Here is a 13,156-nt window from a genome sequence, read left to right as displayed (position 1 = left end):
CAAACTGAGGCCTACATTCTGCAGCCAGAGGAATGGAGAAAAACGCATTAGCAATGTCGATTGTGGCGTACCACTTCGCTGCTTTGGACTCCAGCTCGTACTGAAGTTCCAGCATGTCTGGCACAGCGGCGCTCAGCGGTGGAGTCACTTCATTCAAGCCACGATAGTCCACAGTCAGTCTCCATTCTCCGTCAGACTTGCGCACAGGCCAAATGGGGCTGTTGAAGGGTGAGTGGGTTTTACTGACCACCCCTTGGCTCTCCAGCTCTCGGATCATCTTGTGAATGGGGATCACAGCATCTCGATTCGTCCGATACTGCCGGCGATGCACTGTTGAGGTGGCAACAGGTACTCGTTGCTCTTCTACCTTCAGGAGTCCTGCTGCAGATGGGTTCTCTGATAATCCAGGCAAGGTGTTCAATTTCTTAATGCCCTCTGCCTCCATGGCAGCTATTCCAAAAGCCCATCTGAACCCCTTAGGGTCTTTGTAATAGCCATTCCTGAGATAGTCTATGCCCAGAATACACGGAGCCTTTGGGCCAGTCACAACCGGATGTTTCTGCCACTCCTTCCCGGTCAGGCTCACCTCGGCTTCTAACTGAGTCAATTCTTGTGATCCCCCTGTCACCCCGGCAATGGAAATAGGTTCTGCTCCCTCATGTTCTGACGGCATTAGGGTACACTGAGAACCGGTGTCAACCAAAGATTTATATTTCTGTGGCTCTGATGTGCCAGGCCATAGAACCCACACAGTCCAAAAGACTCGGTTTTCCCGTGCCTCTTCCTGGCTAGAGGCAGGGCCCCTCTAGCACCGGTTACTACTCTCTTCCTGTGCATACATAGTAGAGGTTCCTTCAAGGGGGTCTGACAGAGCATCCTCATTTCTGTAATACCTGACAGCCTGGTCATGGGAGGCTGAGGCTACCTTCATTCTAGTGGAACCCCCTCGGTTAGTGTTTCTCTCTTTGAGCTCACGCACCCGTGCTGCTAGGGCAGAAGTGGGTTTCCCATCCCACCTTCCCATGTCTTCCCCATGGTCACGCAGGAAGGACCACAGGTCAGCTCTTGGGATGTACTCTCTCTCTCTAGCTGAAGGACGTTGGGTTCTGACTCTGGGGCCTGTGGCTCGCACCGGTGCCACATGGGAACTGTTCCTCCTCATCTCCTCCCTCACCTCCCTTATCTCCTCTTGGAGTTCTTTAACCACGGCAGAGACCTGAGTCTGTATTGGGCCACTGATCATACTGTCAAAATTTCTAAGCTTGCTGGCTACAGAACCTACAGTCACTCGGCTGGTATCAGCTTTAATCATTGACATGAATGTTTTATATTCAGATGGCCCTTTAGTTGCTAGATTCCACAACATTTGCCCTGTGCACCTGACGTTGTTGGGGTCATTGTTATGCTGTCCATCCCTCCCAAAAACTACCTCCAGTATTGCCACTTCTCTCAGCTGTTGGATCCCTTCCTCAACAGTCTTCCAGCGCATGCTAAGGTGGTGCTCCTGCATTCTGTCTCTGTGGACAAACCTCTCCCTTACACTCATTAAAAGCCGGTCCCAAAGGTGAAGGGGTCCTTGCTCTTTTACAAATACCTGATTCACACCTGAGTCTTGGGTCAAGGGTCCCATATTCCTTGCCTCAACCACCATCCAGTTGCACACCTCTACCCATAAGGTCCCAGACCCTAAGTAACCAGGCTGTATAAGGCTCACGTCCCCGTCGTGCAACATCTTTTTGCAGAGTACGGAGATTTTCATATGACAGGGACTCGGTGATGATCTCAACTTCTGGCTCCCCTGTGGGTTGTGAGGGCCTTCCTTTTTTATCCTTATCACTTGGGTGCTCTGATTTCACCTTATATTTCTTCCTTTCCACAGGGGCAACTGCTGCTGGCTGTGACTGCCCCTGTGGTTCAGCTGGAACCTGGACAGTTGTAACGTCTGTGGGTTCCACTGCTGCACCTTCAGACTCTTCCTCTTCAGGGCAGGGGGAGGGTTTGCCAGCAGCTGGGGCTAATGAGGCCACCACTAGGGAAGTGTGCTCCTTCAGCATCTTGCCCATCTCCTTCACCAGAACTCCCACCCAATTTGAGTGGTTCATTCCTGAGGTGGGCTTTATGTCAGGGTCAGGTGGTGGGGCAGCATCCCCAGTCTCTAGGGCAGTGTCAGGCTCCATGGCAGCACTCTCAGTCTCTAGGGCAGTATCCTTATTCTCTGGGGTAGGTATCAGGGTGGTTATCCAGGCCAATCTCCCCTTATCTCGGAATATTAAATAGAATAGGCCTGTGAGCAATACTAGCCATTGTATGATATCATTAGCATTCAGAGAAGATTTAAACCCTTCAAAAACTGGTGGAATAGACCCAAAGAGCTGAGTAAAGGGTTGGGAAAAAATTTCCCCTGGTGTCATTTCCTCACAATAGGTACCATTGTTAAAGTAACCCCACAAACAAACACTTAGAGTGTGATAGCCATGTATCCATGTGCCTGCCTTCCAGAGGAAGTTAAAAATCCATGAATTCCTCACCTTATTAACCCATAGTGCAAACTGGATAACAGCCACAGTAGCCTTAGTTATAGGGCCCATGTTTAAATAAGGGCCTGCAAATGGGAGAAACACAGCCACAACCACATGCCACCCAAACCAAGGTAAGCTAGACCACATGATGCTATTTAGGGAGGTTTCTATACCCAGTGCACAAGGTCACTTAAGAACTGTTATTCCTTTTCCTCTCAATGCCCTCAAGCCCCACAGTGGGCGCCAAAAATCTGTCTTGGTTTGAAAGACAGATATCTGCTAGGAAGGGGCAGGACCTCCCTAGAGATGGAGAATTCAAATCCCCTCCCTCCAAATTATTCCAATTAAAAGGAAAATTAAAGGAGCTTTCAGGCAGAGGTATGGGGGTAGGAATAACAGTTCTTTACTAGTATATATGACAAAACGACAAACAAACAACAACTACAGCATCAATAATGAACAGAACCAAGAACCTTGAGGGCTTTCTTTTACAAAAGCCCAGAGCAGTTTGATCTGGGTGCCCCTGCAGGACTCCGAGAGGCCGAACTGGAAGGAAGGAAAAGTCCCGGGCTGGTGGATGAGATGAGGAGCTCTGCGCTGGCAGCTGGAACAGCAGGGGTGTCCCGGCAGGGCTGGGCAGTGCAGGGCTACAGAGTAGCAGGAGAGCCTCAAAGGTCCGAAGAAGCAGCGGCGGTGGGGGGAGAGGCTGGAGAAAGCGAGTTCAGGATTTCCCGGGTACACAGCAGATGACGATAGATTTCCCAGGACGAGGCAGAGGCAGAGGGCAGCCTGACCGTCCTCCTCGGCGCTGAGAGCAAGAGTGCCTCCCCCTCCCCCAGATCTGTCTTTTTTGCCTTTCCCAAAGCTCATCGTCTCTCACCTCTGAGGGACACTCCCAGGGACTCAAAAACAATAGGTGTAGCTTCGTGCTGCTATATCCCTCAAGCACTCTTTTTGTTCTGACTAAGTAGTCATTAAGGCTTCTTGGAAACTTATGGGAAAAAATTCTGTGAGAAGAGGGAAAAAAAAACAAAACCAAATCTAACCCCCAACAGCACGATAGTCCACAGTCAGTCTCCATTCTCCATCAGACTCATGCACAGGCCAGCTGGGGCTGTTGAAGGGTGAGTGGGTTTTGCTGACCACCCCTTGGCTCTCCAGCTCTCGGATCATCTTGTGGGTGGGGATAACGGCATCTTGATTCATCCGATACGGCCAGTAGTGCACCGTGGAGGTGGCAACAGGTACTCGTTGCTCTTCTACCTTCAGGAGTCCTACTGCAGATGGGTTCTCTGATAGTCCAGGCAAGGTGTTCAATTCCTTAATGCCCCCTGCCTCCATGGCAGCTCTTCCAAAAGCTCACCTGAGTCCCTTAGGGTCTTTGTCATAGCCATTCCTGAGAAAGTCTATGCCCAGAATACTCAGAGCCTCTGGGCCAGTCACACTCAGATGTTTCTGCCACTCCTTCCCACTCAGGCTCACCTCAGCATCCAACAGAGTCAATTCTTGTGATCCCCCCGTCACCCCAGCAATGGAAATAGGTTCTGTCCCCACATGTCCCGATGGCATTAGGGTACACTGCACACCAGTATTGACCAAAGCTTCATCTTTCTGTGGCTCTGAGGTGCCAGGCCATTGGATCCACACAGTCCAAAAGACTTGGGTTTCCTGTGCCTCTTCCTGGCTAGAGGCAGAGCCCCTCTAGCACTGGTTATCATTTCCTTCCTGTGCATACATACTAGAGGTTCCTTCAAGGGGATCCGACAGATAATCCTCACTTCTGTAATACCTGTCAGCTTGGTCAAGGGAGGCTGAAGCTACCTTCATTCTAGTGGAACCCCCTCAGTTAGTGTTTCCCTCCTTGAGTTGATGCACCCGCACTGCCAGGATGGAAGTGGATTTCCCATCCCACTTTCCCATGTTTTCCCCATGGTCATGCAGGAAGGACCACAGGTCAGCTTTTGGATTGTACCTTCTCTCTTGATCTGGGGGACGTTGGGCTCTGGTTTTGGAGCCTGTGACTCACACCAGTGCCACATGGGAACTGTTCCTCCTCATCTCCTCCCTCACCTCCCTTATCTCCTCTTTCAGTTCCTTAACCACAGCAGAGACCTGAGCCTGCATCGGGCCATTGACCATACTCTTGTAATTTCTGAGCCTGTTGGTGACAGAACCCACTGTCTCTCGCTTGGTATCAGGATTAATTGTTGCAATGTATGCGACGTATTGAGATGGCCCTTTAGTTGCCAGATTCCACATTTGCCCCGTGCACCTGATATTTTGGGGTCAGTATCACGCTGTCCACCCCTCCCAAAGAGTGCCTCCAATACCATCACATCACTCAGCTGTTGGATCCCTTCCTCAAGGGTCTTCCAGCGCATTCTATGGTGGTGCTCCTGCATTCTGTCTCTGGGGAGAAACCTCTCCCTTACACTCATCAAAAGCCGCTCCCAAAGGGAAAGGGGCCCTGGCTCCCTTACAAATACCTGATTCACACCTGAGTCTTGGGCCAAGGGTCCCAAATTCCTTGCCTCACCAGCATCCAGTTGCACGCCTGGGCCCATAAGGTCCCAGACCCGAAGTAACCAGGCTGCGTAAGCCTCACATCCCCATTGTACCATATATTTTTGCAGATTACGAAGACTTTCAAAACGTCAGGGGCTCAGTGATGATCTCAACCATTCGCTCCTCTGTGGGTTGTGAGGGCCCTCCTTTCTTATCCTTATTACCTGGCTGCTCTAATTTCATCTTATAGCTCTTCGTTTCCACAGGCGTCACTGCTGCTGGCTGTGCCTGCCCCTGTGGTTCAGCTGGAACCTGGATGGTTATAATGTCTGTGGGTTCCACTGCTGCACCATCAGACTCTCCCTTTTTGGGGCAAGGGGAGGCTTTCCCAGCAGCTGTGGAAGTCTATTCCTTCAGCACCTGGCCCATCTCGTGTATCTCTCACCAGAACCCCCACCCAGTCCGGGTGGTTCATTTCTGAGGCAGGCTGTGGGGCAGGGGCAGGCTCTGGGGCAGCATCCCTGTCCTGTGGGGTAGGTATCAGGGTGCTTATCCAGATCAGTCTCCCCTTATCTCTGAATGCTAAACAGAACAGACATACCAGCAACACCAGCCAATGTATGATATCATCAGCATTCAGGGAAGATTTGAAACCTTTGAAAACTGGTGAGGGAGACCCAAAGAACTGTGTGAAAGTTTGGGAAAAAACTTCCCCTGGTGTCATCTCCTCACAATAGGTACCATTGTTAAAGTAACTCCAAAAACATACAGGTAGTGTGTGATAGCTCTGAATCCATGTGCCAACCTTCCCGAGAAAGGTAAAAATTCGTTAATTCCTCACCTTGTTGACCCATAAAGTAAACTGAATAACAGCCACAGCGGCCTTAGTTATGGGGCCATGTTTACATAAGGGCCCGCAAACGGGAGAAACACATCCATAACCACGTGCCATCGGAAGCAGGGTAAGTTAGACCACAAGGCGTTACCTAACGAGGTTTCTATATCCAGTCCACAAGAAATGAGGTCACTCAAGAACTGTTATTCCTTTTTCTCTCAATGCCCTCAAGCCCCACACTTGGGCACCAAAATCTGTCTTGGTTTGGAAAAGACAGGTGTCTGCTAGGGAGGGCAGGAGCCTCCCTCAGAATGGAGAATTGGAGCCCTCTCCTTCCGGATTATGATAATTTTGAAAATTAAGGGGGCTCTCAGGCAAAGATATGGGGATAGGAATAACAGTTCTTTCCTGGTATGTAGAACAAGGCAAACAGACAACAACAACCGCAGCATTAACAACAACCAGAACCAGGAACGCACTAAGAGCGTCCCTGAGCGCAGGCCCGTTCCCCTGCTGCAGTTCCGGGCACGGCCGGCAGGGGCGCCGGTGGCTCCCGGTGGGCGCGGCAGGGGCGATGATTCCCCGTGGCCGCGGGGGGCGCTGTGGGGCGGGCTCGGGGAGCGCACGGGGACGGCGGCTGGGCCCAGAGCGCAGGAGATGGAAGGGATGGACCGGGAACTGCGGAGCTGGGGCTGAAGGGATGGAAGGGATGGATGGGGAACTGCGGAGCTGGGGCTGAAGGGATGGAAGGGATGGATGGGGAACTGCGGAGCTGGGGCTGAAGGGATGGAAGGGATGGATGGGGAACTGCGGAGCTGGGGCTGAAGGGATGGAAGGGATGGATGGGGAACTGCGGAGCTGGGGCTGAAGGGATGGATGGGGAACTGCGGAGCTGGTGCTGAAGGGATGGAAGGGATGGACCGGGAACTGCGGAGCTGGGGCTGAAGGGATGGAAGGGATGGATGGGGAACTGCGGAGCTGGTGCTGAAGGGATGGAAGGGATGGATCAGGAACTGCGGAGCTGGTGCTGAAGACGCGGGAGGTCTGGGCAGGCAGGGGGTGCGGGCTACAGAGTAGCGAAGAAACTCAGAGCAGTGCCCAAGAAGCAGCAGGGGGCGAGACAACCGCAACCCTGCCCCCAGCATTGTGACAGGCCCCTCTTTAGTGAGGCAGGGGATAACAAGATCCTGGTTCAGTGGCTGCTCCCAGGAACAGGAGCTCACCCCACACCAGAAGAAACAGAACCGAGCTGGGTTTCTGCAGCAGCAGTGAGTTCCTTTCCACAAGCCACAGCTACAGCGCTCTCATTAGAAGGCTCCAGCCCAGAGGGTGAGAGAGTTTCCCCTCCCCATTGTCAAAGCACTCGGCCATCAGCACTTCTAAACAACACAGTGGGAAAATTACCAAAATTGCTTGGTAACAAGTAAAGAAATCGGAAAGAAAAACAACTTCAACCCCCAACACTCCCACAGAAAGACAGTCGGATCCTTTGCAAGAGACAGACAGACAGACCGTTCTTCACAGTCAGGTGCCTGATGCCATAAGTGGGATTCCTTCCCAGCACGTGTCAGCTGTTCTTCTTCCTCTTCCAAGCACAGTCCACAAGTCTCACCTTCAGGCCTGTCGGGGATGATTTCCAAGAGCCCATGGCAATTTGGATTTCCCATTCCAACTTGTGCAATGAGGGCAATCCCCTCACTGCAGGTAGCATCAGTGGCAGGATGCATTGCAGAGACTTTTCCTTTGAACACCTGTAAAGGTCTGGCTTCTTTTTCTCTGATAAGGTCATGATTAATACACGGGAGTCACAGCTTATGTTTGGACTTGGATGTTTATTATTTCTTATCTATTTACAGACACACGAGCCTAACTAGCTCTTTAGAGAAGCTCATGAGCTCTAACAAGCAAGTTAGAGAAATGAAGAGAAATCGAGTGCTTCTAAACCTTTCTAAGGTTATTTAAGTGCTAATTATCCAATAATGAGGACAGACCTACATAATGTATATTTCTGACCCAATAATGACCACTCAAGGCTGGAAATGTGGATCTCCTTTCACCCAGTTACAGAAAACCACCCAAAACCATGAAGAACAAGAGAGAAGAAGGTGGAGATAAAGGACCCAGACAAGGCTCAAAATTCCCCATAATGCTTCAAATATACTACTAAATACTAAAGCCCAAAATTCTGAGTTTCCAGAATTCCCAAAAACACCCAGCCTGGCCTTGGCAGTGGCGAGGAACAGGCAAGGAGGTGACCCTGAGAGTGAGGGCAAGGCACAGGCTGCAGCTGAGCAAGGACAGCCTGTGCCGGGCTGAGAGGTGAAGCTGGCACTGCCCAGCGTGGAGAAGGTCCTTTGTGCAGCCCCTGTCACAGGGGAGCTTGGGCCTTGCTGCACAGATACGGCCGCTCATTGGAGCAGTCCTCACTCCGGAATTTATCGTCAGCCAGGTACACACACTCGGAATTGCCAAGGACAGGAACCCTGCAAGGAGGAGCAGAGCCAGTGCTGGTTCCCAGGGGACACCTTGTGGCCCTGTCCCCCCAGGCCCTGCCCGGCTCCCCGGCACTCACCAGGAGCTGAAGTTGCTGCCGTCCCCCCAGTGCAGGCGCTGGCCCCGTCTGCGCAGCCCCAGCCAGTAATCGACGTTCCCGCGGAGGCGGAAGAGCAAACCCTGCCCAGGAGAGAGGAGTGGGAGCTGCCCCGGCCCCTCGGGGGGACACGTGCCTGGGGCTCCCCCCGCACGCCGGGGCTCCTTCCCTGCAGGGCCCTGGCACAGGGCTGCACCCCCAGCCCTACCAGCACCCAGCCCGGCCCAGGAGCACCCCCAGGCTCCCCTCACACACCCCACAGCACCCACAGCCCCTCACTCACCATGTCCTCATCCTTGACAATGGCCAGGGAGGCCCCGAACTCGGAGCACCGTTCCTGACCCTGCTCCCAGGTGCTGGAATCCCTGGAGAAGTAGTAGCAGAGCCCATTGTAGCCAACCCAGCCAGAGGGACAGGCCAGAACCAAGAGCAGAGTCGCAGGTGGGACTGGAAGCTTTGGGGCTGCAGGAGGAAGAGGAGAAGCTCTGAGGATTCCCCTGTGCAGGGAGCAGGGAGCCCGCTCTGCCCCGAGGGGCTGGGCCCAGCCTGCTGCCCCTCCCTTACCTGACTGCACAGCCAAGGCCACCGCCAAAGCCAGCACCAGCAACACGAGAACAACCAGCACCAACACGGGCACAGGATGGGACCTGAACCGCTTGCCTGGAGCAGGAAAGAGCTGCTGGCTGCCACAACCAGAGCCGGCCCTGCAATGTGCTCAGCCAATGGCCAGGGAGCACAGGAGGGAGCCCTCAGCCAGGGTGCAACACACTCAGCTGGCAGCCAGGGAGCCAAGAGCCTGGACACAGGGGCAGGGACACAGGGGTGGGGACAGCCAGGGACACAGGGGTTGGGACAGGCTGCAGCAGGAGAAGTGCACAGGCTTGGGGGCAGCTGGGGCTGTTGGTTCCAGACACTGATGGGCAGGAGTAGAGCAAGAAGACTCCTCCAGATATCAGGAAACAGCCCCACACCTGCCAGCCCTGTCCTTGGGAGGTGACACTGTCCCTTCCATACAGGTCACACAGTTGGCCCTGCACTCACCCGGGAATCCTCTGAGGATCCTTCTGTGGGCATTGCCGGGTGCTGATGTTCCCTGAGGACCCAGGGGCTCCCTCACACTCCCATCACTGGTGCACAATCCATTCTCCACAGCTTCACTCCCTGCACGCTCACAAGCGGCATCCCCCTGCTCATGACAAGTGGCTTCTTGCACCCCAGGCAAGTGTGGAACCTCAGCTGCTGGTCCCTCCTGGAGATGCAGGAGCTCCTTCTCAACTCCATGATGGGAGCAGGACTGATTGTCTTCCAGCTCAGAGCCAGCATCTCTCTGCTGGGAACAAACAGCCCCTTGCTCCAGAGACATCAGGAGTGCTGGAAAAGCCTTTCGGAGATCGGCCTCGGGAACAGCTTCACACCCACGCTGGTGGCACACTGAAAGGGACATGAGGAGAGGTCACTGCTGGTGCCGGCCCTGCGGGACACCGAGGCTCAGGAAGGCGCTGCCAGCTCAGCGCCGCCCTGGCCCCGCTCCGCGGACGCTGCGGCAGCACCTGCGGAGACAAGCGCGGCCTCCGGGAGCTCTCCGGTGCCCGCAGCCGCGGCCCCTGGGGCTGTGCAGCCGCTGCAGCCCAGCTCCGTGCCGGGACAGGCGGGGACAGCGCCTGCGAGCTGCCGGAGGCGGGCACAGGACAGCTGCGGCTCGGAGTCCGCCTGCCGAGGGGAAGAAGCAGCAGCCCCGGGATGCTCACGATTGTCCCCCGCATTTCCTGCGAGAGGGAGAGGAGATCGCTCCTGTCGCGATAAACCACGCTAAGAAAAAAGGCCCCAAGGCAGAGAAACTGATGAAGAACCACAACTCCGGAGAAGCGATTTGTGGGCGTCTCAACAGCGAATTATGGAAGGGATTCTTGGGGTGGGCTGTGCAAAATGCTGCGCCCCTTTGCTCCTTCCTCTCGGCAAGCAACAGAACAGAGCAGGAAATGCTTGAGGACTGAAAAAAGGCCAGGTACCGTCTGAGCTGCCCGGGAGCTGAGGAACAGACGGAGCTCCCCTGAACGGCACCGATCGGGGTGCCCGGGAGTGGATGAAGTGACGGATCCGGGCACGGAGGAGAGCGCGGGCAGCCGCTCCCTCCGCGATCTCATCCCGGGGGAACACGGGGGAACCCGGCACAAGGAACTCACCAGACCCCTCACAACTCACCGCGGTCCAGTCCGCCCGCCAGAAGCCACGAGCTGGGGCAGAACCTGCAGCGGAAGCCGCGTCCCAGCTCCGGACCCGAGTGGGGATGGACTCCCGGTGCTCCGGTTTTAAGGCCGATGTGGGGGTGGGGCGGATTTTGGCCGTTCTGTCCAATCAGCGCGCGGGAAAGCAGCGAGGGGCGGGAGGGGGCCCGCGGCCCCCTGGACCGGTTCGACTCCACAGGAAACCGCTCCAGGGCCGGCACCGATCGCGGTGCCCCGGGAGCAGCGGCACCGACGGAGCCTCACCCTGCGGCACCGATTGGAGTGCTCCGAGAGCTGAGACACTGACCGAGACCCCCCCGCCGCAGCGATCGGGATGCCCCGGGGGCTCAGGCACCGATGGAGCAGCTCTGAGGGACCGATCGGGGCGCCCGGGGAGGCGAGGCAGCGACGGAGCCCCCCCTGTACGGCACCGATCCGGGTGCCACGGGAGCTGAGGAAGAGACAGAGCCCCCCCGCCCCCGATGGTGCCTGCAGCGAGGGGATTGCCCTCATTACACAGCAAGCTCAAAGGGGAAATTCAAACTGCCCTGGGCTCTTGGAAATCTTCACGAATGGGTCGGAAGGTGGGACTTGTGGACTGTCCTTAGATGAAGAAGAAGAACTGACACGTGCTGAGGAGGAATCCCACTTTTGGCATTGGGTACCTGACCATGAAGAATGCTCTGTCTGTCTGACACGAAGGATGTGACTGTCCTCCTGTGGGAGGAATCCCAGGCTGGAGCAGGACAAGGATTTGTCTCCCTGAGGGAGAAGCAGGGACGTGATGTGACTGTGGTTCCCATCCTTTTGTGTTCCTTTGTGGGGAGCAAGGAGGGAGGAAATTTGGAATAAAGTGAAGCCCAGGAAGGAGAGAATAGAGTGGTGAAGGTGTATCTTTAGGATTTGGTGTACTTCTCGTTCCCTTGCTCTGATTTGTTTGACAATAAATTCAATTAAAATTAATTTCCCCCATCCCAGCCTGTTATGCCCGTGACAGCTGAGGGATCTCTCGCTGTCTTTATGGAGACCCTCGAGCCTTTCCTGATGTGTTCTGTTCCATGCCCAGGAGCAGGAGCAGAGGGACAGAGCGGTTCTGCTGGCACCGGGCACCTGGCCATGCCCAGCCCAGCCCAAGAATCCCTGCCAGAATTCACTGCAGCATTTCCCGGCCCCACGGCGGGTCCGGCTCGGCGGGCAGGCGGCTCCAGGAGTTGCAAGTGGGCAAAACGGGGCCGAGGGAGAGGAGGCAGGTGGTGCCCGTGGGTGAAATGTCTTTGCTGCGAGCTGGCAGGGAGAGGAGGAGGGAGCAAGTGGTGCAAAGGAAAGGGGAGAGAAAGAGGGACAAGGCTGGAGCGGTGGAAGGCGGCGGGGATGGCCATGGGGCAGGCGGGCATTTTGCTTTAGAGCTCTGTGGGAGGAAAAGAAGAACTGTAAAACACTTTAAGGTAAAGAGGGGAGAAATAGCAGGTGGTGGAAATCGCCGACATTTGGGTTTCATTTGATCTAACTGAACTGGAAACGCCCCGAGAGGGGGCAGGGCCGCGGCCATTTCTATCCCGGTAAAGCAGCGCTAAAACAAAGCCCCCGACCCAGGAGAAGCCGGTGACAAACACGGGGTGACACAGAACGGGCTCTGGGACCGCCCCCGCCCGCTCCCCGGCCCAGGGCCAAGCCCCGCCCCTCGCTGCTTTCCCGCGCGCTGATTGGACAGAGCGGCCCAAGGACGCCCCGCCCCCAGAGCGGCTCCAGCCCCGCAGCGGCGCGGGGGGCTCAGGGCGGGAGCGGAGCGGCGGCGGAGCTCGGAGATTGCTCCGGCACAGGGGGACCCGCGCCCGGTGTGCCCCGGCTCGGGGCTCGCTGCGGGCCCAGGGGCCGCGGTGGGTCAGGAGGGGCTGGTGAGTTCCTTGTGCCGGGTTCCGCTGTGTCTCCCATGTTCTGAGATTCTGGAGGCAGCGGCTGCCCGTAGTCACAGAATTACAAATATACAGAATCAATGGCTTGCACGAGATCTCCAAGGTCACCGAGTCAAACCCACCCCTAACACCTGAACTAAACCATGGCAGCGAGTGCCACATCCAATCTTTTCTTTAACACATCCAGGGATGGTGACTCCACCACCTCCACAGGCAGACACTTCCAGTACTTTATGACCTCTCCTGTAAAAAACTTTTTCCTAATCTCCAACCTAAATTTCCCTTGGGGCAGCTTGAGACTGTCCTCTCATTCTGTCAGTGGCTGGCAGGAGAAAGGGACTGACACTCACCTGACTACAACCACCTTTCAGGCAGTTGTAGAGAATGATGAGGTCACCCCTGAGTCTCCTTTGCTCCAGGCTAAACAAGCCCAGCTCCCTCAGTCCTTCCTCACAGGCCTTGTGTTCCAAGCCCCTCTCCACCTTCCTTGCCGTCCTCTGGACACCCTCAAGACTCTCAAGGTCCTTCCTAAACTCAGGGGCCCAGAGCAGCCCTCAAGCTGTGGCCTC

General features: G+C 55.4%; 1 protein-coding gene across 1 annotated transcript; it reads right to left on the bottom strand.

Moving 5' to 3' along the window:
* Positions 1–7,671: 7,671 nt before the first annotated feature.
* On the bottom strand, positions 7,672–10,593 carry LOC134555154 (early activation antigen CD69-like). Its single transcript, XM_063406509.1, has 6 exons — positions 10,459–10,593; positions 10,000–10,159; positions 9,014–9,109; positions 8,733–8,911; positions 8,432–8,532; positions 7,672–8,342 (listed from the first exon to the last, which is right to left on the bottom strand). Exons 1-6 carry the CDS (start codon positions 10,591–10,593, stop codon positions 8,228–8,230), a joined length of 786 nt encoding a protein of 261 aa, XP_063262579.1. The 3' UTR covers positions 7,672–8,227.
* Positions 10,594–13,156: the final 2,563 nt, after the last annotated feature.

Source organism: Prinia subflava, chromosome 9, assembly GCF_021018805.1.
Source record: "Prinia subflava isolate CZ2003 ecotype Zambia chromosome 9, Cam_Psub_1.2, whole genome shotgun sequence".
NCBI classification, from domain to species: domain Eukaryota; kingdom Metazoa; phylum Chordata; class Aves; order Passeriformes; family Cisticolidae; genus Prinia; species Prinia subflava.
The sequence above is the reverse complement of the archived record's forward strand: the minus strand, read 5'-3'. Positions and strand labels throughout refer to the sequence as shown.

Excerpts from the sequence above, each read along its gene's own strand:
- LOC134555154 (XM_063406509.1), bottom strand. The coding sequence starts at position 10,593 with ATGAGATCGCGGAGGGAGCGGCTGCCCGCGCTCTCCTCCGTGCCCGGA. Across the intron at positions 9,110-9,999 it reads GGCCGCGCTTGTCTCCGCAG|GCAAGCGGTTCAGGTCCCAT; the intron begins GTGCTGCCGCAG and ends TTCCTGCTCCAG. Across the intron at positions 8,533-8,732 it reads TTGTCAAGGATGAGGACATG|GGTTTGCTCTTCCGCCTCCG; the intron begins GTGAGTGAGGGG and ends TCTCCTGGGCAG.